We start from the raw sequence: 26836 nt of genomic DNA on the forward strand, positions 1-26836 counted from the left end.
CCCAGGCTCACCAAGAGATAGATCGACTGAAGCTAAAGGTAAGGGACCTTGAACGAGAGCTTCAACGACAGCGAGACAACCATAGTAGTCCCGAAACTCTTTTTTCAATACATTCACAACCAATCGCAGACTCAGAGTCAACGCCATTCATAGATTTGGAAGGCGAGTTCGCCTCACCACAAAGTAAGCCGTGGGATGGGGCTCTGCTTCGACCTGCACGGTCACCTCATGTCGCGTGGTTCGGACCTTCGTCTCTCTACTTCTTTATCCACCGCCTTGGTGTATTTCTCAGCACCGATGTTGAGTACGCTCAGCCAGATCACCTGTTTCTCCGATCAACCGGCAGTGACAGCATGCTTGACCAGTCAAATGCTACGTCAAAAGACGCATCCCGTCTGCTTAGGCCACTCATTAATGGGAACAAGGAGGGTGTTTATCTAAATCCTATTCAAGAGGAATACTTCGTCAATTTGTTTTGGCAAACATACCACACTTCTGTATACGCCATTATCGATGAGGCCGACTTCAAAAGAGACTACCAAACACTCTATGTGGACGTGCCATCGGGTCATACTCGCAAATCATCAGCGCTGGTCGACATTGTTGTTGCCATGTGCATGCAATATGGGGCCTCGACTCTGCCCTGCAACCGTCAAGGAAACATTGTGGAAGAAAACGATGCCACAACTGCCGGCCGGTGGCATTACCGAAGAGCGCAGACTTTGCTAGCAGGGGAAATGGAAAGCCCTACTACTTCTACCCTGCAGTGCCATCTCCTGTCAGCCATTTATGTTTGTGGTGCATCGTTCCATAACATGGCAGATAGCATCTGCGGTCTGGCTGTACGCACAGCTTACATGCTGGGTCTTCACATTGATCCCCCTCTTGACATGGCAGAAAAAGAGCGCCAAGCAAGACGTCGTCTCTGGTGGGCCGTCTATGTTTTGGACAGCAAAGTCGGGATGAAGCTGGGTCGCCCGTTTTTACTGCATGGTTCATTTTCCATGCCGCTGCTTCCCGACGACCAGCTTGGAGCTTCAGTCTTATCAGGATCTAGATTCGCTCCGATCTCAGGGGATGCTACCTGGTTAAGTTTCAGCCTCCATCATCTCAAGCTGTTCAAAACGGTTAGAGATGCCCACACTACATTGTACGGCCACGACTTTGGACTGGGCCGAGACAAGACAATCTGGGATGACATCGCATGTTTAGAAAAGGTGGCCGAAAGCCTGAAACCCCATATTCGAGCGATTGAGAAATGGGTGCAGAATCTGCCGGGCGCGCTCAAAACTAGTCGGGAAAACGATGGCTGCCTTCTCTCGACTGATGGCTCCGCTCTCGTCATTGAGCAGTATGCCCCACTCTGGCTCCAAAGACAACGCCTTCTTCTGGAAATGGAATATCACCACATGTCTGTCAATCTCTACCGACCCTTCATTTCATTCAACAGAGTTCCGGCGGCTGGGAGTCTTGTTGAAACGCTCGCAGTGAAAAGTATCGATCACGCGATAGAGCTGTCAAAGATTACCCAGCAAACACTTTCGTCCACAGCTATTCTTGATGGATGGCATGAGGCATTTCAGTGGCAATGGAATGCGGTCATCACTTTGGCAGGGTTCATATTGGCCACTCCACGTCACGCTGCAGTAGAGGCGGCAAGAAATGCCATCGGACTCGGCTTGTCAGTTTTTTTAACATTTGGGCAAAGTTTTGGGATTGCTGCGAATGCTGCAACTGTTGTCCGAATGCTCTGTACAAAGATCGATGCCTTGATATCTGCATCCTCCCAGGACTTTCCTCACATCGGATCAACCGGATCGTCCAGATTGAGTGCCGAGCACGACGCGGCGATGACAAATGACTTTTCTTCGGAGCTGGTCAATTACCCAATATATCCTCAGCCCATGGGTCAGCCTCTGGGGTTTGACTTCATGGAAATGGCTGTTGGCGTGGATTCCTGGGCCGACATTGACATGTTGGGATTTGGTGATATCAGCACACTCGGCGAGGCCTCCGTATATTAGCGATAATTATAGGAGTGTAGGATTTCTATCCTTTTTCATATTACCGAAGTGCTTGCTAGTATATATTTATTATTATTTAAAAGTTTATTAGTATATTAATAAATCTAAAAGATATAATAAAGTATTTAAAAAGTCCTTTATGTATTTAAAATACAGTTTTCTATTTTTTTATTTTTTTATTTAAATCTAATTAAATACTTCCTTAAGGTTTATTATAATAAACTAATTAAGTCCGTATAATAAATCTCTACGCTCAATAATAAAAAATAAAAGGTAATAATTCTTTTTTATAATTTTATTAAGTTTTCTATAGTTAATAATAAGTCTTCTTTTTTTTACTCTTTTTTTAATATAAAAAATAAAAGTAATTTTATAAAAGAATTAGATAGTTAAACATATCTCTTTTTAAGTCTTTTATTAATATATTTATTAAAGTATTCTTATTTCTTCTAAATCTATTGAGTATATTAAATAAAACTTAAATTATATTTCTTATTTAAGTTCGATTTCTATATCTTAGATATTATATTTTAATAATCCTGTTTTTTTAGGTTTCATAAATAGTTTTATATATATTTAATACTTTTCGAGGATAATTTAAAGTCGTTATGATCCTCGATTGTTAATACTAAGTATAAATATCTTATTGTTTTTTATTATCTTAATAAAAACTATATACTATATTTATTTTTATTTTTTAAATATTATTATAAATCTGTTTAAACTCTTTTTTTTAAATCGTTTAATAATTAGATCTTCTTATTAAACTTAGCTAGTTATTTAATTTATTTATAAGTTATATTTTTATAATTATAAAATTCTTAGGATAACGTTAATATTTTTAATTTTTATAATATTGTATTATTGTTTTTCTTATTAATTATTAATATATATTAGAAAATGTACCGTCTCTTAATTAATATATCTATTATCATAATTAACTCTTTTTTTACTATTTATAATTAATATAATTTATCCTTTTATATCTATAATAAGTTAAGTTTATTTATTATTTTTAATAATATAAAGCTTTTTTATACACTGCTATTAATTATAGTATATAATCTTTATTTATATATATATAATCGGATTAATAAATATATATCGTTATATTATCTAATATTACGACCTAACACGCATTACTAAACCAAGGCCCTGCCCCATAAGACCTACGGCGGCTATTATATTATATATATAATAATAAAAACTTAAATAGCTCCTTTTAAAATAAAAGAATTATAAATAAATTATATAATTATAATTATAAAATAAAATAAAAAACGGACGTTTATAAATAAATAAGATAAATAATTATAAAAATATAAAACGGACGACTATTTAATAAATAATTAAATAATAATAAATAAAATATTATAAAAAATATATTTATAATTAAGATTTATATATAAAATACCCCGAGCTAGGTTTAAAAATAGATTTTTATAACTTTTTTAATAATTAATTTTTATATTAAATTTAATAATTATTTTTAATTATTTTTATTAAAAGTTTTATTAATAAAATTACGATTAATTATTAAAGCCTTTTTATTTAACGATTTATAAATAATAGGTTTTTTAAAACTATTTTAATAATAATTATTATTTATAAATATTATAGCCCCGACTTTTATTAATATAAACCTTATTACGACTAATTAATTACAATATTTTAATTATTTTTATTTAATAAATCGATTTTATAAAAACTTATTAAATAATACGAACGATATTTATTAAAAAATTTTTTAATAAAAGTAAAAAGCCCTAGGCTTTAAACGCCGAGCTAGCTTAAGCCGAAAGAAATATTAAAATATTTAATATTAAATATAATTTTAATAAAAACGCGGTTTTTAATAAAATAATATATATTTAAATACGCTACGTTATTAATTAAAATATTTAATATAATAAAAAATTAATAGACCTTTTTAATATTATTATTACCCGATTAATAAAAGCTTAAGTTAAAAATAACCGTAATATTATTAAAATATAAAGAATATTTAACGCTACGTTTAAAAGATTTAAAAACGAATACTAAAAAGTTTTAAACCTTATTAATTAAATAAATACGTTTTAAAAATACTATTAATATCGTTATTACCCTTTTTAATAAAAAATAATAAAAGTTTAAATTTAATATATTTATTATTTTTAATAAGACTTTTAGAATTTTAAAAAGATTTTTAATTTAAATTAAAAACTTTTAAAACTTTTATGAAAAAGATTTTAATAATAAAATTAAAAAGATTATATACGACGTTAGCTTTTTTAAAAAATAAGCTTTTAAATAAAGAAATTAATATAAAAGTATATAGAATTAATATAAAAATATATACCTTATAGCGGCATATATATTTACTATCCTAATTAATTTAAAATTTTACTATTAATATATTTAAATTCTACTAATCCACTCTTATATTTTCTCTTTATTTAAATTTCTTTTATTATTATAATTTTTATATTTAATATTAACGTATATTATTTTTAATAATTAAACCCTAGCGTAATTTACGCCGCTAAGTTATAAAATATAGCCTTAATAACGTAATATATTTTTTAAATATTAACATATAAATATATTATTGTCTCCTTTTTTAATTAATAGCTATTTTAATATTAGTTAATTTTATAAAATTAACGATTTTTAATTATATAATAACTTAATTAATAACTTATTAACGGAGCTATTATAAAAAACACGATTAGTATCTTATTATTAACCTTATTATTTTAAAATCGAATTAAAATTCTATTTTAAACGCCGTTTTTTTTAATAAAACCGACTCTTTTTAACTTATTATATTATTTTAATTTTTATTTATTTATAACGCCCCCTTTTTTAAAAAATTAATATACCGGCGTCATAAATTAATATACCGGCGTCGCTTTTATATCGGCGTCGCTATTTAACTTTTTAATTAATTAAAAAAAAATACCTTTTTATAAAAGTAGTAAAAGTAATTATATTAATATAGCTATTTTTACCTTTTTTTTTAATTTAAGTTTTTATTTAAGATTTTTAAAAATATATATTATAGCTTATTTTTATTAAAATCTTATAAATTTTAAATAAGGACTATATAATTTTTAAAAAAGCTTATTATCTAATTACTTTTTACGACGTATTTATAAAAATTTATTGTTATTATAAACTATTTTTTATTAATTCTATTTTCTTTTAAATATTAAGTTATATTAGCCATTTATTTATATAATTTTTTATTATCTTTCTTTTATTAAAAACGTTAAATTAATTTTTAATTTATCGTTAAGATAAATTTAATATTTAATTTTAACTTAGCTAACTTATTTTTTATATAAACTTAGCTAACATTAATTTATTTTTATTTTTAAATAAACGACCTCGTTATTTACTATTTACGTTTTAATTATTATAAATAGTACGGGCTTAATTAGCTAACTAACTTTTTTTAAATAAAGTTAATTATAATAAAATAAGTTATATTATATTTTTTAACTTATTATAGAAGGATATAATAATTTTAAAATTAAGGATCTGCCGGTATAAATTTAAAAAAAACGTTTTTTAAAAACGCTACCGAGGGTAAATTTTTTATTTATTAAAAATAATTAAATTTATTATTTTAAAATAGATTTTATAATAATATAGGATATTTAATTTAATTAAAATAATATAATTTAAATTATAGTTTTTAAAAAAGGTTAAAAATAGCCTTTTATTAAATAGTATTATTTTTTTTATTAACCGGTATTATTTTTTAATTAATATAAAATATTTTAAAAAAAATATTGTTAAAAGTTCGCTTAGGTATTTAAAACGAGTATTTATATACTCTCGGCTTATAAGTATTTTATTTTTAATATAAGCTTATTTAAAACGTATTTTTTAGTTATTAATTATATCCTATATAATATTAATAAATTAATATAAATAATTAAGACCGTTTAAAAAATAATTTTTAATATTATTATTACTTAACTTAATATTAAAAATAACGTAAATATTAAAGTTTTAATATTTTTAGATAAAGTAACGGGCTTATTATATTTTTAAAAATAAATATATTATATAAAAATATTAAAAAATTAAGCGTTAGTTATTAAACTTTTTATAAAGCTTAGTTTAAACTTTTTTAAAAACGTGCTTAGTTTTAATAAAAATAATAAGCTTTTATATTATAAAGACTTTATAATACGTATAAAAGGGGGGCTTATTAATAAGTATATTAATATAGGCCTTATTTTTATTATTTAATATAGCTATTATTTATATTAATAGTTAATATCCTTTATTATTAAATTTATTATTATTATTATTATAGCTACGTTTTTTAACTTATTTATTACGACTTAATACGCATTGCTAGACCAAGGCCCTGCCCTATAAAACCTACGACGGCTATTATACTATATATATAATAATAAGAACTTAAATAGCTCCCCTTAAGATAAAAGAACTATAAATAAGTTATATAATTATAATTTTATAATAAGATAAGGAACGGACGTTTATAAATAAATAAAATAAATAATTATAAAAATATAAAACGGACGATTATTTAATAAACCGTTAGATAATAATAAATAAGATATTATAAAAGATATATTTATAATTAAGATTTATATATAAGATAGCCTAAGCTAAGCTTAAGGATAGACTTTTATAACTTTTTTAATAATTAATTCTTATATTAAATCTAATGATTACTTTTGACTATTTTTATTAAGAATTTATTTAATAAAATTACGATTAATTACCAAAACTTTATTTATTTTACGATTTATAAATAATAGCTTTATTAAAATTATTTTTATAACGATTACTATTTATAAATATCGTAACCCCGACTTTTATTAATATAAATTTTATTATAACTAGCTAGCCGTAATATTTTAATTACTTTTATTTAATAAATCGACTTTATAAAAACTTATTAAATAATATAAACGATATTTATTTAATTTTTTTTTAATAAAAATAAGCAGCCTTAAATTTTAAATACTAAACTTTTTTAAACTAAAAAAGATTTAAAAATACCCGATATTAAATTCGATTTTAATAGAAACGTAATTCTTAACTAAATAATATATACTTAAATACGTAAAGCCGTTAAAAAAAGCGTTAAATATAATAAAAAACTAAATAAATTTTTTAATATTAATACCGCTTAATTAATAAAAGCTTAAATTAAAAACGACTACGATATTATTAAAATATAAAAAATATTTAATATTATGTTTAAAAAACTTAAAAATAAATATTAAAAAGTTTTAAACTTTACTAATTAAATAAATATATTTTAAAATACCGTTAATATCGTTATTATTTTTTTTAATAAAAGACGATAAAAACTTAAATTTAATATATTTATTACTTTTGACGAGACCTTTAGAATTTTAAAAAGACTTTTAATTTAAATTAAAAACTTTTAAAATTTTTATTAAAAAGATTTTAATAATGAAATTAAGAAAATTATATACGCCGTTAGCTTTTTTAAAAAACGAGCTTTTAAATAATTTAAACCTTTTTAGAAAAAAGTATTTTAAAAAAAAAACTTTTATTAAATATTTTATTAAAATATAAAATATTTATTATAATTTTAATAAGTTTAAAAAAGTTTTTAAATTACTTTTTTAAAATCTAAATAAAAAACGATAAACTAAGCGCAATATATTATAATTTCGATAAATTAAATTAATAAAAAACTATTTAGTTAAGTTTAGACGTTTTAATATTTAATTTAATTTTACTAACGATATTAAGATTTTTATATTTTATTAAAAACTAAAAAATAAAATTAAAAACGAACTTATTAAAATTAACGAATTAAACGATTTTTTTTAATATATTAAATTTATAATTAAAATCGATAACCGTTTTTATAAAAAAAAAAAAAAATAATAATAAAAACTTAACTTAAGACGTAACTATTAATAATAACCTTAACATAACTTTAATTAAAAATACCGTTATAACGAAAATAATAACCTTTAATAAACTATTATTTATAAATAATATAGCGGATTTATAAACTTTAATATAGCGAAATAAAACTAATCCCATTAAAAAAAAGAATTTAAATATTATAACTATAATAAACTAAAATATATAACTAAAGATTATAAATAGCTTAAATAAATTTAATAACGACCTATTTTTAAAAAATAGATTAATATTATTTTTAAAAAAGTATTTTATAAATTACTTTTTTAAATTATATATTACGATAATAACTATTTTATTTACCGAGATAATAAAAAATAATTAAGATAGTATTTTAAAAAACCCTTTAATAAAACCCTTATTATAATAAATAAATAAAAAATAGTTTAACGTTTTAAAATTATTAAAGATTATAATAAAGAGTATATTTAAATATTATTAATAATATACGAAGTAATTAAAATATAACCTATTAATTTTCTTAAATAAGCATAAACTTTTATGATAATAAGAAATAAATTAAAAAAACAAATAATAATTAAAAATAAAAACGACTTATTTTAATTAAAAAACGAGATCTTAATTTATAAAATATAGATTTTAAATAAATTTATTTATATAATATAATAAATACTTAATAAAATAATTTAATATTATAAATAATACTTTTTAATAATAAAAAATTATAATAAAAACTATATTTATATCTTAATTAATTATTATAAAACCGGCCGATTATTAAAAAAAAAGCGATTAAATATAAAAATAATACTCGTTTTATTTTAATAATAATTTTAAAAACAATTAAAAATTAAAATAAAAAAAGACCTCTTTTAATTAAAATACGAAATTAATAAAAAAATAAATATTATATATTTAATATACGGACTTTAGACGTTAAAAAAACATTATTATTAACGTATTAAAAAACTAAACAAGGCTTATTATATAATAAACGTTTATATTTTTTAATATTTAATTATAAAAATAGTCCTTATTATTTTATAATAGCGATTATATAAATAATTTAAAATAATAATAAAGGATAATATTTTATTTAAAATAAAACTTTCTTATATTTAAAAAAAATACTAAGTTAGAAAGCTTAAGTAAAGGAATTATTAATAATATATTTACGAAATCTAATATTAAAAAATTAAATTACGACCCTTTTTTAAATAATATTAATATAGTAAACTATGAATAGCTAATAAGCTAATAATTACCTTATAATTTAAATAAACTTTATAACGTCGCTTGACGACGTACTTAATTAAAAATTAATTATAAAATATTATTTAATATTAACGATTTTATTATTAAAAAAGAAGCCGATTTAAATAAATAATTAAAATAATAAAAATTTATAAATTTCTAAAGAGAACTAGATTAGCTTATTAAGGACTTAAAAAACTACCTATATAACCGATATATTTTAAATATATAATCTAATATTAAAATATTTAGAAATTATAAATTATTTCTTAAAAAAAGAAAACTTATTAATAAAAAAATAAACGATATTTACGATATTATTAACGTATTATATTTACTTATTAAAAATAGAAGCGCCCCGATTTAGTAATTAATTATAAATAACTCGTAAAAAAAGAATAAGCATTAGCTTTTAAAATATTAAAAAATTAAATATATTAATTATAAAAAAACGACAAAAAGCGGTTAAAATAAATAAGTTTTTATATTTTATAATATTTTTTAATATAAAATATTTACGATTTAAATTTTAAATAAACGGATACGATATAAACGTTATTATTAATAATAACGTTTAAAGAATTTTTATTTTATTAAAAACGGTAAATAAATATAAACTATTATAAGTATGAAAAACAAATTTATATATTTTATAAATAGTAAAAAAAAGAAAATTAGTTATAATAATAAATATATTAACTAAGAGACTATATACCTTACGATATATATTAATAATTAATTAAAATAATTAAAATACGATATTATAAAAATCGGAAATATTAATATTATTTTAAAAATTTTATAGTTATAAAAATATAATTTATAAATAAATTAAAAAACCGGTTAATTTTATTAAATAAACTTAGTTATTAAATGATTTAAAAAAAAAGGTTTAAATAAATTTTATATAATACTTAACAAACGAAAATAAATTAAATATATCGTTTTTATTAAAATAATAAAACTTATTAAGATATTTAAATTTAATACGGACGATCAAAAATTAAACCTATTTTAAACTATATTTAAAAAATACCGGATTTATATAAAATTATTCGTTTTAAAAAAGAAAATAAAACTATTAAAATATAATAGCTAAAATATAAAAATCGAATTAAAAAAGAAATATAATTTAAGTTTTATTTATTATATTTTATAAATTAATTCGAACGTAACGAACTTAATATGTATATTAATAATAAATTTAAAAAGGGTTATATTAAATTATTATCCTTTTTAATAAGAATATTAATTTTATTTATATTTAAAAAAAATAAAAAAAAGCTTAAATTTATAATTAATTATAAAAGACTTAACGAAATTATTAAAAAAAATTATTATTTATTATTTTTTATTATAGAACTTAAGGAAATATTATATAGAGTTTAATGGTTTATTATAATAGATTTTAAAAAAGTATTTAATTAAATTAGAATTAAAAAAAAAGATAAATAAAAGATAATATTCCGAATTTATAAAAGACTTTATAAATATTTAATTATACCTTTCGGACTTATTAACATACCTATTATATTTTAAATAATAGTTAATTATATATTTAAAAAATATATTAATATTTTTATAATTATTTGTTTTAACGATATTTTTTTTTTTTTTAATTTTAAAATATATAAAAAATACGTTTATATAATATTTTAGAAATTTTAAAATATAAAGCTTTTTATAAAGCTTAATAAATACGAATTTTATATATAAAAAATAAATTTCCTTAACTATACGATTATATTAAAATAAATTTATATATAAGTATTTAAAATAATAGTAATTAAGGATTAGCTTATATTTATTAATATTAAAAACGTATAATTATTTTTAAAATTCGTTAACTTTTACTAACGATTCCTTAAGAACTATATTAATATTATTAAACCTTTTAATAACTTAATAAAAAAAAATATAACCTTTATTTAAAATAAAAAATATAAAAAGACTTTTAATAAAATTAAAGACTTAGTCATTTTAAAACTAATAATTATAATTCTAGATTTAAAAAAACTATTTAAAATTAAAATTAATACTTCGGACTTTATTATAAAAGTTATTTTAAAATAACGAGATTAATAAAAAGTATTTTATTTTTATATATTCTATTTTAAAACGTTTTATAAAATAAAACTAAATTAATAAATTTATAATAAAAAATTAATAATTATAATCAAAGCTTTTAAAAAATAAAAACTTTAATTCTTAAAAACTAAATACGAAGTTATTATTTATATAAATTATAAAAACCTAACGAACTTTATAATAAATAAGAATTTAAATAAATAATAAATTAAATAAAACAAATTCTTATTAAAATTTAATTTCCGAATTATTTATTAAAAAAATTTAAAAAACGATAGAATAAACGTTTTTAATAAACAATTTAATTACAAAGTTACGATCCTTAAAAAAATATAAATAATCCTTAAATATAATAATAATAGTAATCTTATATTTATTATAAAACTTTTTATAATAATTAAAAAAGCTAATATTAGCCTATTTAAAAAAATAACTCTTAAACTTATTATAAAAGTTTATAATATTTAAGTATACGGTTACTAAAATATTATAAAAATATAAAAATAAATTCATTAATATTATAATAAAACCGTTATAAAAATAGAAATTGTTAAAGCTATTAAAAATTATAATATTTATAAGAAAAGTAAAAATAGCCTTTATAAGCTTTATAAAGAGCTATAACCTTTATCGATACTACTAAAAATATAGTATTTAATTTCTTAAGATTTTATTATTAACTTATTAAAGTCTAAAAAACTACTTATAAATATATAATACGATAGTATTTTAATTATTATCGACCGACTTATTAAATTTACTTATTTTATATTATATAGAAAAAGTAAATAATACTAAAGAATTAATATATACCTTTTTTAAAATAGTTATTATTAACTATAGTTTATTTAAAAAAATAATTTCCAATAAAAATAAGTTATTTACCGTTAAGTTTTAAAGATTTTTAATCTTATAACTTAATATAAATTATAAATTATCGACCTCTTTCTATTCGTAAACCGATAGATAAATAAAAAGAATTAATTAAAATTTTAAAATATACCTCCGTTATTATATAAATTACGATTAAAATAATTAAGTAATATTATTATTAATAGCCTAGTTTATATATAATAACATAGTTAACGAAAGTATAAAAAAATCCCTTTTTTATTTTAATTATAGATTTTAATTAACTATATATAAAGAAGTACGTAAAAGATTATAAATTATAAAAGCTATAATAAACGTAAATAAATTTAAAAAAATTTAAAAAGAAGCCTTTTTAAATTTTAAATTTATATAATAGCGAATAAAGAAATACGTTAATAAATTAAAAATTAATAAATTAATTTAAAAAAAAAGAAATAATAAATATTTCCTTTACCGCAATATTAAAATAAAACAATTAAATAATAAATTAAATTATAAAAAACTTAAACCTTTTAAAATTATTAAAAAAGTTTTATTAGTTAATTTTAAATTAAAACTTTTAAAAACGATACGATATTACTTAATTTTTTATATCTCACTTTTAAAACCAGTATTTAAAAGTTTATATACTAAAAATCGTATTATTATTAAACTTAATAAATTAAAATACGAGGTCGAACGAGTTATCGACTACCGAATTAAAAAAAGACATAAAAAGTATTTTATTAAATAAAAAGATTACGAATATAAAAATAATATATAAAAACCCGTTACGAACCTTTAAAATTCTTAATAGCTTTTTAAGGAGTATTAAAATTAAATTTAAACCTAAAATTCTTAATTATTATAACGTCCTAATCGATAATATTAAAAATATTATTAACTTACACTTCCTAAGCCGTTAAAAAAATACTCTTAATATTTTTAAGAAGTTTTTTTAATAGGGAATTAATATACCGGCGTCGTAAATTAATACACCGGCGTCGCTTTTACACCAACGTCGCTATTTAACCTTCTAATTAACTTAAAAAAAAAATACCTCCTTATAAAAGCGATAAAAATAACTATATTAATATAGTTATTCTTACCCTCTTTTTTAACTTAAATTCTTATTTAAAATTTTTAAAAATACGTATTATAATTTACTTTTATTATAGTTTTATAAATTTTAAATAGGGACTATATAACCCTTAAAAAGGCTTATTATTTAATTACCTCTTATGACGTACTTATAAAGATTTATCGTTATTATAAACTATTTCTTATTAACTCCGTTTCTTTTAAATACTAAACTATATTAGCCGTTTATTTATATAATTCCTTATTATCCTCCCTTTATTAAAAACGCTAGACTAGCTCTTTATTTATTACTAAAATAAACTTAAAATTTAATTTTAATTTAACTAACTTATTTTTTATATAAGCCTAGTTAACGTCGACTTATTTTTATTCTTAAATAAGCGACCTTGTTATTTATTATTTACGCCTTAGTTATTATAAATAATACGGGCTTAATTAACTAACTAACCTTTTTTAAATAAAGCTAGTTATAATAAGATAAGCTACGTTATATTTTTTAATTTATTATAAAGAGATATAGTAATTTTAAAGTTAAAAATCCGCCGATATAAATCTAAAGAAAACGTTTTTTAAAAACGCTACCGAGGGTATACTTCCTATTTATTAAAAATAATTAAATTTACTATTTTAAAATAAATCTTATAATAATATAGGATACCCAGCTTAATTAAAATAATATAATCTAGACTATAGTTTTTAAAAAAAGTTAAAAATAGCCTCTTATTAAACGGTATTACTTTTTTTATTAACCGGTATTACTTCTTAATTAATATAAAATATTTTAAAAAAAGTATCGTTAAAAATTTATTTAAATATTTAAAGCGAATATTTATATACTCCTAGCCTATAAATACTTTATCTTTAATATAAACTTATTTAAAACGTATCTCTTAATTATTAATTATATCTTATATAATATTGATAAATCGATATAAATAACTAAAACCGTTTAAAAAATAACTTTTAATATTATTATTACTTAATTTAATACTAAAAGTAACGCAAACACTAAAGTTTTAATATTTTTAAATAAAATAGTAAGCCTATTATATTTTTAAAAATAAATATATTATATAAAAATACTAAAAAATTAAGCGTTAGTCGTTAAATTCTTTATAAAACTTAATCTAAGTTTTCTTAAAAACGTACTTAGTCTTAACAAAAATAATAAGCTTTTATATTATAAAGACCCTATGATATGTATAAGGGGGGGGCTTATTAATAAATATATTAATATAGGCCTTATCCTTATTACTTAACGTAGCTATTATTTATATTAATAGCTAATATCCCTCGTTATTAGACCTATTACTATTACTATTATAGCTACGTTCCTTAACCTATTTCTACTTAACCCTAAGTATAATATTAAAATTAATATAGTAAATATAAAGTTATTACTAAACGTCTAAGAACTACTTATTTAATATAGTTTTTATTTATTTATCGTAATCTATAATAATAATAATAAGGTAACGAATTAAATATTAATTTATAAGTTAGCGGATGCTTATTAAGAAAAACTAAAAACTTTTTAATTTCTCGTTATTAATAAGGCTAAACGTAGCGTTATAAATAGATCCAAAACAAATCTACTTAATAATTTAAAAAAAAAAAGCTTAAAACGATTAATATTATAAATATTATTAAAATTAATTATTTTAAAGAATCGCTTTTATATTTAAAAATAATAAAAAAAAGTCTAAATAAAGTTAATAAAACGGTTTAGCTCGTCGTTTACTTATTTTACTACGTATAAAATATTTCGCTTATTAAATAGCTTAATTAACGTTATAATTAGCAAATATCTAACTAATTTTTTTTAATTTATATAAGTTTTAGCGTTATAAATATCTCGCTAAGTAAATAAAGATTTTAAAAACTATTCTTAGATAATAATACGCATATCGTAAGCCTGAATCTTAATTTATCGGCTTATAATTTTAATAGTATCCTAAACTACCTAAATAAACTTATAATATAAAAGGTATACAAAAGCTTTAAAACTAGGGCTATAATTATATTAACTATATTAAAAATCTAAATAATAATATAAAAGCCATTTACCCTCCTCTTAAGCTTCGGTAATAATTTACTATTTATAACCGCATTTATAAAACTTACGCTATTAAATACTAATACTTTATATAGGCCTAGGCTTATTAAACCGATTATATTAAAAAATATATTAAATAATTCGGCCTTAAGCTTTATATTTATTCCGCTTTATAATACTAAATCTATTAATTTGTATAAAAATATTAACTTAATTGAAAAAAGTATTATAAATTTATTTTAGATCGTTAGGAATTAATAGATTTAGGATTTCGGTTAGGGTAACCCTAATCCTTTTATAACCCCCTTTTATACGTCGTAAAATACGGACGTAATACTTTATCTTTAATATTATATATTAATACCTTTAAAAAAATTACGATTTTAAAAATTTTTTTTATATATCTTATAAAAACGGCCGCTACTTAAGAGACTTTAAATTTTATAATTATTTTTATATATTATATATTTATAATAAAAAAAAAGGTTTTATTAAAAGTATTAAATTAAATAAATATATAAATAAATACTTTTATAAAAATAAAGTTTTTACTTACTATTTATAAAATTAAGTAATTAAACGTAGGTATACGTAACTAAATATTTTTATTATAAAATATATTATTTTTTAAAATAGATTAAATTTTAATATTAATACGGACGAGGAGTATGCTTAACGAGTTTTTTTAAAAAAACCTTTAGTTATTTTACGTTATTAAGCTCGGCCGAGATAATATTTTTATATATAAAGGTTAAATATTATTAAATCGTATTTAAAAACTAGTAATCTTTATAAATCTCGACCCTTTTTTATAAAAACTTAACGACGATAAAGAATTATTTAATATACTCGATATAAATACCGACGCCGAAGTTATTTTATAAACTTTTATTCTTTTTATTATCCTTATTAAAATATCGGTTATAATTATAATTAATTAAAACTATAACGTTAATAATATATATATTACCCCTTTTTAATATATTAATAAAAATAATTTTATTATTAAACTAACGGTGGAAATATACGAATCCTTTTACTTCTTTAAAATAATATAAAAATTAATTAAAACCCTAGCTATTAATAATATAATTAAAAAGGACTTCGTAGCCGTAATACTTAGCTTTTAAAACGATAATTTAAAAATAAGAAATATATTACGAAATTTCTTTAATAAAGCTATCGTAACTAAACTTTTAAAACCGAAGCTCGCTTACTAATTATTTAATAACTCTTACTAAACTTCCCATAAGTATATTACTATTAACCTTATTAATAAATCTATAAACGATACTTTATTTTAAAACGCTTAATAATAACTTTTCGTTAATATTCCTATCTTTTATTTTTTAAAAACGAAAATTATATTTATAAATATAAGTATTATTATAGCCGTAAAAAAAACTCGTTTCTTAACTATTAATAAAAACTTTTATAAGTTCTTATTTAAAGAAATAGCTTATAAATTCGAGCCTAAGCCGGATTTAATCGACTAAAATAATAATAAATATATGCTAATCCTATATAGTAAAGGTATCATTAATATTAATATTATATACCGTTTAATTTATATAATTCTTATAAACTTTATTATAAACGAATCCGTTCTCTTATACTTTTATTTAATAAAAGTCCTTATTATACTTAGATTTATTATAAACATAGCCCGATTTACTTACTTTATAAATAAAACCATTTAAAAAGGATATTACTATAACTAAAAACTTATTTTAATTTCTTATGTTAAGAAATATAAAACTATTATTATAATAATCATTATAATTAAAAGTTACCTTTATGATACTAAATTTAGTTAGGCTAATTTTTATTATATTATTACGGTTGAGTTAAATATTTAAATTATAAATAACGTATTTTTTAACGACGTTATTATTTTACTTTCTTATATTATTAATAAAATAACCGAGGTTTTAAAAAATATTATAATAAAAAAAGTAATAAATAAAGATTTAAATTAAGTTTTCTAACGCTATTTAAAACTTATATGTAGTAAATATTAATATAAAATAAAATAAAAATTATTTTTATGTTTAAAAGCGATACTTTTATAAAAAATAGATTAATATACGTATATTTATTTTTCTCTACGTCTTTTTATAAAGCTATGTACTTATTATTATATTATTATATTAATTTTTTTATATATTTATTTACTTTATATATTAAACCCTACTTTAAAATAAAGCTCTTTAATATATAGTTTTTATAATAATATAAATTATTATACTTATAAAGATTTTATAATCGAAATTAATTTTTATATAATAATAATTATTATAATTTATAATTAAATTTTTTATTTTTTATATATAACTATTTAAAAAAAAAAGGCTACGAAATTCTTAAGATTTCTTAAAGATTTTTTTTAAATAAAATATTTAAAAAAAACTTAAGATTTCTTTAAAATTTCTTTAAGATTTTTTTAAAAGTTTTTTAAAAAAGATCATAAAAAATCCCTAAAGATTTCTTTTATTTTTTTTAAAAGAAATTATAAAATTTTTTTTAAGATTTTTTAAAAGTTTTTTTTAAAATTTTTATAATATATTTAAAAGATTTTATTAAGAAATCTATAAGAAATTTTTAGAAAAAAGTATTAATATATTATTTCATTTTTATTATATAAAAACGTATAATACCTCTTTTTTTATAAAAGCGACCCTTTTTATAAAAGCGATTATTAATTAATTACGGCCTTTTATTATTATTTAATTAACCGCTATTATCTCCCTTTTTAAAAAGCAACCGCCTAAGCGTTAATTAATTTTATAAAATTAATAATTTTTAAAAATAATATAATCTTATTACTAAGCTTTTAGTCGGTATATTATAAAATACGCGACTTTTTATAAATAATTATTTTAATATAAAACTTATATTATATTTTACTTATTATTTCTTAAAAAAAATAATAAAAACTTAGCGGATTACTTTTTTATAATTTTTTTTAAAATATAGCCCTTCTTTTTTTAATAAATAGTTTTAATAACTTTTTTATTTTATAATAAAATAGTTTATTAATATTTTTTAATTTATTTTATAAATTATTAAAACTAATTAATAATTAATAATAATACTCTTTTAATAATAAAAATATATCCGTTAATAATAAAAAATATAAGGTTTTTAAATTAATTTATTACTTTATTTACCCTTATATTAATCCTTTTTTTAAAGCGAAGCGTTTTTCTAAATTAAAGTTTTTTATTATATTTTAAATAACCGATCTTTATTTTTTTTTATAACTAAAATCCTAAACTTATTAATTTTTAATAATTTAAAATAAATTTATAATACCTTTTTCGATTAAGTTAATATTTTTATAAAAACTAATAAATTTAATATTATAAAACGGAATAAATATAAAGCTTAAGGCCGAATTATTCGATATATTTTTTAATATAATCGGTTTAGTAAGCCTAGGCTTATATAAAATATTAATATTTAATAATGTAAATTTTATAAATATAATTATAAATAATAAATTATTATCGAAGTTTAAAAGGAAAGTAAATAATTTTTACGTTATTATTTAAACCCTTAATATAATTAATATAATTATAACCTTAGTCTTAAAGCCTTTATATATCTTTTATATTATAAGCTTATTTAAATAGTTTAAAATATTATTAAAATTATAAGCTGACGAATTAGGATTCGGGCTTACGATATACGTATTATTATTTAGGAGTAGTTTTTAAAATCCTTATTTACTTAATAAAATATTTATAATATTAAAGCTTATATAAATTAAAAAAAATTAACTAGATATTCGCTAATTATAGCGTTAATTAAGTTATTTAATAAGCGAAATATCTTATACGTAATAAAATAAATAAACGATAAGCTAAACCGTTTTATTAACTTTATTTAGACCTTTCCTTATTATTTTTAAATATAGAAGCGATTCCTTAAAGTAATTAATTTTAATAATATTTATAATATTAATTATTTTAAGCTCCTTTTCTTTTAAATTAGTAAATAAATTTACTTTAAATTTATTTATAACGCTACGTTTAGCTTTATTAATAATAAAAAATCAAAAAGTTTTTAGTTTTTTTTAATAAATATCCGTTAACTTATAAACTAATATTTAATCCGTTACCTTATTATTATTATTATAAATTATAATAAATAAATAAAGGCTATACTAAATAAATAGTTCCTAAATATTTAATAATAATTTTATATCTATTATATTAATTCTAATATTATATTTAGGGCTAAATAGAAGTAAGTTAAAAAACGTAGCTATAATAATAATAGTAATAGGTTTAATAACAAGGGATATTAATTATTAATATAAATAATAACTACGCTAAGTAATAAAAATAAGGCTTATATTAATATATTTATTAATAAGCCCCCCCCTTATATATATCGTAAGGTTTTTATAATATAAAAACTTATTATTTTTATTAAGACTAAGTACGCTTTTAAAAAAGCTTAGATTAAGCTTTATAAAAAGTTTAACAATTAACGCTTAATTTTTTAATACCTCTATATAATATATTTATTTTTAAAAATATAAAAGGCCTACTATTTTATTTAAAAATATTAAAACTTTAATATTCGCGTTACTTTTAATATTAAATTAAATAATAATAATATTAAGAGTTATTTTTTAAACAGTTTTAATTATTTATATTGATTTATCGATATTATATAAAATATAATTAATAACTAAAAAATAGGCTTTAAATAAGCTTATATTAAAAATAAAATATTTATAAACTAAGAGTATATAAATACTTATTTTAAATACTTAAGGGAACTTTTAATAATACTTTTTTTAAAATATTTTATATTAATTAAAAAATAATACCGGTTAATAAAGAAAATAATACTATTTAATAAAAGGCTATTCTTAACCTTTTTTAAAAATTATAATTTAAATTATACTATTTTAATTAAATTAAGTATTTTATATTATTATAAAATCTATTTTAAAATAATAGATTTAATTATTTTTAATAAATAAAAAGTATACCCTCGGTAACGTTTTTAAAAAACGTTTTTTTTAAATTTATATTAACGGATTTTTAATTTTAAAATTATTATATCCCTTTACAATAACTTAAAAAATATAATATAGTTTATTTTATTATAATTAACTTTATTTAAAAAGGGCTAATTAATTAATTAAGCCCGTACTATTTATAATAATTAAAACGTAAATAGTAAATAATAAGGTCGCTTATTTAAAAATAAAAATAAGTCGACGTTAATTAAGTTTATATAAAAAATAAATTAATTAAGTTAAAATTAAATATTAAGTTTATTTTAATAATAAATAAAAAGCTAGTTTAGCGTTTTTAATAAAAAGAAAATAATAAGGAATTATATAAATAAATAGCTAATATAGTTTAATATTCAAAAAAAACGGAGTTAATAAAAAATAGTTTATAATAATAATAAATCTTTATAAATACGTTATAAAAAATAATTAAATAATAAGCCTTTTTAAAAATTATATAATCTTTATTTAAAATTTATAAAATTATAATAAAAATAAGTTATAATACGTATTTTTAAAAATCTTAAATAAAAGTTTAAGTTAAAAAAAAGGGTAAAAATAGCTATATTAATATAATTATTTTTACCGTTTTTATAAAGAAGTATTTTTTTTTAAATTAATTAAAAGGTTAAATAGTGACGCCGGTATAAAAGCGACGTTGGTATATTAATTTACGACGCCGGTATATTAATTCCCTTTTTATATATAATTAATTAAAATTCGTAATTAAAATAGAAAAGGGATTCTTTTATACTTTTATTAACTATATTATTATATATAAACTAGGCTATTAATAGTAATATTATTTAATTATCTTAGTCGTAATTTATATAACAACGGAAATATATTTCGAAAATCTAATTAATCTTTTTTATTTATTTATCGGTTTATAAATAAAAAAAGGTTAATAATTTATAATCTATACCGAGCTACGAAATTAAAAAATTTTAAAACTTAACGGTAAATAACTTATTTTTATTAGAAACTATTTCCTTAAATAAACTATAGTTAATAATAACTATTTTAAAAAAGGTATATATTAATTCTTTAATATTATTTACTTCTTAATATAATATAAAATAAATAAACTTAGTAAGTCGATTAACGATAATTAAGATATTGTCGTACGATATATTTATTAATAGTTTTTTAAACTTTAATAATTTAATAATAAAGTTTAAAAAAATTAAATACTATATTTTTAAGGGTATTAATAATAGTTATAGTTTTTTATAAAGTTTATAAAAGCTATTTTTATTTTTCTTATAAATATTATAGTTTTTAATAGCCTTAACGACTTTTATTTTTATAACGGTTTTATTATAATATTAACGAATTCGTTTTTATATTTTTATAACATTTTAATAACTATATACTTAAATATTATAAATTTTTATAATAAACTTAAAAGTTATTTTTCTAAATAAGCTAATATTAACTTTTTTAATTATTATAAAAAGTTTTATAATAAATATAAAATTACCGTTATTATCGTATTTAAAAATTACTTATATTTCTTTAAAGACCGTAATTTTATAATTAAATCGTTTATTAAAAGCGTTTATTTTACTGTTTTTTAAACTTTTTTAATAAATAATTTAAAAATTAAATTTTAATAAGAATTCGTTTTATTTAATTTATCGTTTATTTAAATTCTTATTTACTCTAAAATTTATAAAGTTTTTATAATTTATATAAATAATAACTTCGTATTTAATATTTAAAAACTATAGTTTTTATTTTTTAAAAACTTTAATTATAATTATTAATTTTTTATTATAAATTTATTAATTTAATTTTATTTTATAAAACGTTTTAAAATAAAATATATAAAAATAAAATACTCTTTATTAATCTTATTATTTTAAAATAATTTTTATAATAAAATTTAAAACGTCGGTCTCGATTTTAAATAATTTTTTTAAGTCCGGGATTATAATTATTAATTTTAATATAATTAAGTCCTTAACTTTATTAAAAAAAAATTTATATTTTTTATTTTAAATAAAAATTATATTTTTTTTTATTAAATTATTAAAAAGTTTAATAATATTAATATAGTTTTTAAAGAATCGTTAATAAAAGTTAACGAATTTTAAAATAATTATACGTTTTTAATATTAATAAATATAAACTAATCCTTAACTATTTTTTTTTAAAATATTTATATATAAATTTATTTTAATATAATTATATAACTAAAGAAATCTATTTTTTATATATAAAATTTATATTTATTAAGCTTAATAAAAAGCTTTATATTTTAAAGTTTTTAAAATATTATATAAACGTATTTTTTATACGTTTTAAAATTAAAAAAAAAGTTAAGGATATCGTTAAAATAAATAATTATAAAAATATTAACGTACTTTTTAAATACGTAATTAATTATTATTTAAAATATAACGGGTATATTAATAAATCCGAAAAATATAACTAAGTATTTATAAAGTTTTTTATATATTTAAAATACTATTTTTTATTCGTCTCTTTTTTTAATTTTAATTTAATTAAATATTTTTTTAAAGTCTATTATAATAAATTATTAAGCTCTATATAATATTTCCTTAAGTTTTATAATAAAAAATAATAAGTAATAATTCTTTTTAATAATCTCGTTAAGTCTTTTATAATCGATTATAAATCTAAGCTTTTTTTTACTTTTTTAAAAATAAAAAAAATTAATACTTTTATTAAAAAAATTAATAATTTAATATAACTTTTTTTAAATCTATCGTTAATATACTTATTAAGTTTATTATATTTAAATTAATTTATAAAACATAATAAATAAAACTTAAATTTTATTCTTTTTTTTAATTCGATTTTTATATTTTAATTACTATATTTTAATAATCTTATTTTTTTTTTAAAACAAATAGTTTTATATAAATCTAATATTTTTTAAATATAATTTAAAATAGGTTTAATTTTTAATTATTTATACCGAATACGAATATTTTAATAAGTTTTATCGTTTTAATAAAAGCGATATATTTAATTTATTTTCGTTTATTAAATATTATATAAAATTTATTTAAACCTTTTTTTTAAATTATTTAATAATTAAATTTATTTAATAAAATTAACCGGTTTTTTAATCTATTAATAAATTATATTTTTATAATTATAAAATTTTTAAAATAATAACGGTATTTCCGATTTTTATAATATCGTATTTTAATTATTTTAATTAATTATTAATATATATTATAAAATAAATAGTCTTTTAATTAATATATTTATTATTATAATTAACTTATTTTTTTTTTATTATTCGTAAAATATATAAATTCGTTTTTTATATTTATAATAATTTATATTTATTTACCGTTCTTAATAAAATAAAAATTCTTTAAGCGCCGTTATTAATAATAATATTTATATTATATTTATTTATTTAAAATTTAAATTATAAATATTTTTTATTAAAGAGTATTATAAAATATAAAAACTTATTTATTTTAACCGCCTTTTATCGTTTTTTTATAATTAATATATTTAGTTTTTTAATATTTTAAAAGCTAATATTCGTTTTTTTTATAAGCTATTTATAATTAATTATTAAATTAAAACGCTTTTGTTTTTTAATAAATAAATATAATACGTTAATAATATTATAAATATTGTTTATTTTTTTATTAATAAGTTCTTTTTTTTTAAGAAATAATTTATAGTTTTTAAATATTTTAATATTAAATTATATATTTAAAATATATCGGTTATATAAATAGTTTTTTAAGTCTTTAATAAGCTAATTTAGTTCTTTTTAAAAGCTTATAAATTCTTATTATCTCAATTATTTATTTAAATCGGCTTTTTTTTAATAATAAAATCGTTAATATCGAATAGTATTTTATAATCGATTTTTAACTAAATATATCGTTAAACAATATCGTAAAGTTCGTTTAAATTATAAAACGATTATTAGTTTATTAACTATTTATAATTTAATATATTAATATTATTCAAAAAAAGGTCGTAATTTAATCCCTCGGTATTAAATTTTATAAATATATTATCAATAGTTTCTTTATTTAAATTATTTAATTTAGCGTTTTTTTTAAATATAAAAAATTTTTATTTTAATCGAAGTATATCGTTTTTTATTATTATTTTATATTATTTTTTTATTTATTATTATAAAATAGTAAGGACCATTTTTATAATTAAATATTAAGGAATATAAACGTTTATTATATAATAAGCTTTACTTAATACTTTAATATATTATTAATACCGTTTTTTTAACGTTTTAAATCCGTAAATTAAATATATAATATCTATTTCTTTATTAATTTCGTATTTTAATTAAAAAAAGTCTTTTTTTATTTTAATTCTTAATTATTTTTAAAATCGTTATTAAAATAAAGCGAGTATTATTTTTATATTTAATTATTTTTTTTTTAATAATCGGTTAGCTTTATAATAATTAATTAAAATATAAATATAATCTTTATTATAATCTTTTATTATTAAAAAGCGTTATTTATAATATTAAATTATTTTATTAAATACTTATCGTATTATATAAATAAATTTATTTAAAATCCGTATTTTATAAACTAAAATTTTATTTTTTAATTAAAATAAATCGTTTTTATTTTTAATTATTATCCTTTTTTTTAGTTTATTTTTTATTATTATAAAAGTTTACGCTTAGTTAAGAAAACTAATAAGTTATACTTTAATTATTTTATATATTATTAATAATATTTAAATATATTCTTTATTATAGTTTTCGATAGTTTTAAAACGTTAAACTATTTTTTGTTTATTTATTATAATAAGGGTTTTATTAAAAGGTTTTTTAAAATATTATCTTAATTATTCTTTATTATCTTAATAACTAAAATAGTTATTGTTATAATATATAATTTATAAAAATAATTTATAAAGTATTTCTTTAGAAGTAATATTAATTTATTTTTTAAAAATAGGTCGTTATTAAATTCGTTTAAGCTATTTATAATCTTTAATTATATATCTTAACTTATTGTAATTATAATATTTAAATTCTTTTTTTTAATAAGATTAATCTCGTTTTATTATATTAAAGTTTATAAATCCGTTATATTATCTATAAGTAATAGTTTATTAAGATTTATTATTCTTATTATAATAATATTTTTAATTAAAGTTATATTAAGGTTATTATTAATATTTACGTCTTAAATTAAGTTTTTATTATCGTTTTTTTTTTTATAAAAACGGTTATCGATTTTAATTATAAATTTAATATATTAAAAAAAAGATTTTAATTTATTAAATTTAATAATTTCGTTTTTAATTTTGTTTTTTAGTTTTTAATAAAATATAAAAATCTTAATATTATTAATAAGGTTAAATTAAATATTAAATCGCTTAAATTTAATTAAATAATCCTTTATTAATTTAATTTATTAAAATTATAATATATTACGCTTAATTTATCGTTTTTTATTTAAATTTTAAAAAAAATAATTTAAAAGCTTTTTTAAATTTTTTAAAATTATAATAAATATTTTATATTTTAATAAAATATTTATTAAAAAGATTTTTTTAAAATACTTTTTTTAAAAAAATTCAAATTATTTAAAAGCTTATTTTTTAAAAATATTAATAGTATATATAATTTTTTTAATTTTATTATTAAAATCTTTTTAATAAAAATTTTAAAAACTTTTAATTTAAATTAAAAATCTTTTTAAAAATTTTAAAATATTATTAAAAATAATAAGTATATTAAATTTAAGTTTTTATTATTTTTTATTAAAAAGAGTAATAATAATATTAATAGCTTTTTAAAATATATTAATTTATTTAATTAAATTTTTAATTTTTTTGGTTTTTTTTTAAATTATTTATAATTTTATTAATTATTATTTATATTTAAATAATATTTTCGTCGTTTTTTTTAAAACGATTTTTTATTTTAAAATAGATTTTTAAAATAAAATCGATTTTTTTATTAAAATCTTTAGTATTTTTTATTTTTTAATTTAAATATTAAAAAAAAATAGGTTTTTTTTTTAAAATAAAAAAGTTAATAAAATTAATTTAAAAAATATCGTTTATATTATTTAATTAACTTTATAAAATCGATTTATTAAATAAAAATAATTAAAATATTATAATTAACTAATTATAATAAGGTTTATATTAATAAAAATTAAAGCTACGATATTTATAAATAATAATCGTTATTAAAATAGTTTTAAAAAGCTATTATTTATAAATCGTTGAATAAAAAGGTTTTTAATAATTAATTATAATTTTATTAATAAAATTCTTAATAAAAATAATTAAAAATAATTATAAAATTTAATATAAAATTAATTATTAAAAAAGTTATAAAAGTCTATTTTTAAACTTAACTTAAGCTATTTTATATATAAATTTTAATTATAAATATATCTTTTATAATATTTTATTTATTATTATCCGACCGTTTATTAAACGATCATTTATTTTATATTTTTATAATCGTCCGTTTTATTTATTTATAAACGTTTATTTTTTATTTTATTATATAATTATAATTATATAACT

The 26836-nt window shown here is 16.9% G+C and overlaps 2 protein-coding genes across 2 annotated transcripts; one reads left to right on the top strand and one right to left on the bottom strand.

Annotated features, from left to right (window-relative positions):
- Positions 1-353: 353 nt before the first annotated feature.
- CORC01_12011 (uncharacterized protein) lies at positions 354-18481 on the top strand (the record flags this gene model as incomplete). The annotated part of the gene is made up of 3 exons (XM_022623633.1): positions 354-1351; positions 9525-9539; positions 18466-18481. 3 exons carry the CDS (start codon positions 354-356, stop codon positions 18479-18481), a joined length of 1029 nt encoding a protein of 342 aa, XP_022469845.1.
- A 4369-nt stretch (positions 18482-22850) lies between these two features.
- CORC01_12012 (uncharacterized protein) lies at positions 22851-22970 on the bottom strand (the record flags this gene model as incomplete). The annotated part of the gene is made up of 1 exon (XM_022623634.1): positions 22851-22970. A coding segment is annotated over one exon (120 nt), but the record flags the coding sequence as incomplete, so codon positions are not given.
- Between the last annotated feature and the right edge of the window lie 3866 nt (positions 22971-26836).

The sequence above is a fragment of the Colletotrichum orchidophilum genome (assembly GCF_001831195.1).
Source record: "Colletotrichum orchidophilum strain IMI 309357 chromosome Unknown Scaffold_140.1, whole genome shotgun sequence".
Classification (NCBI taxonomy): Eukaryota; Fungi; Ascomycota; class Sordariomycetes; order Glomerellales; family Glomerellaceae; genus Colletotrichum; species Colletotrichum orchidophilum.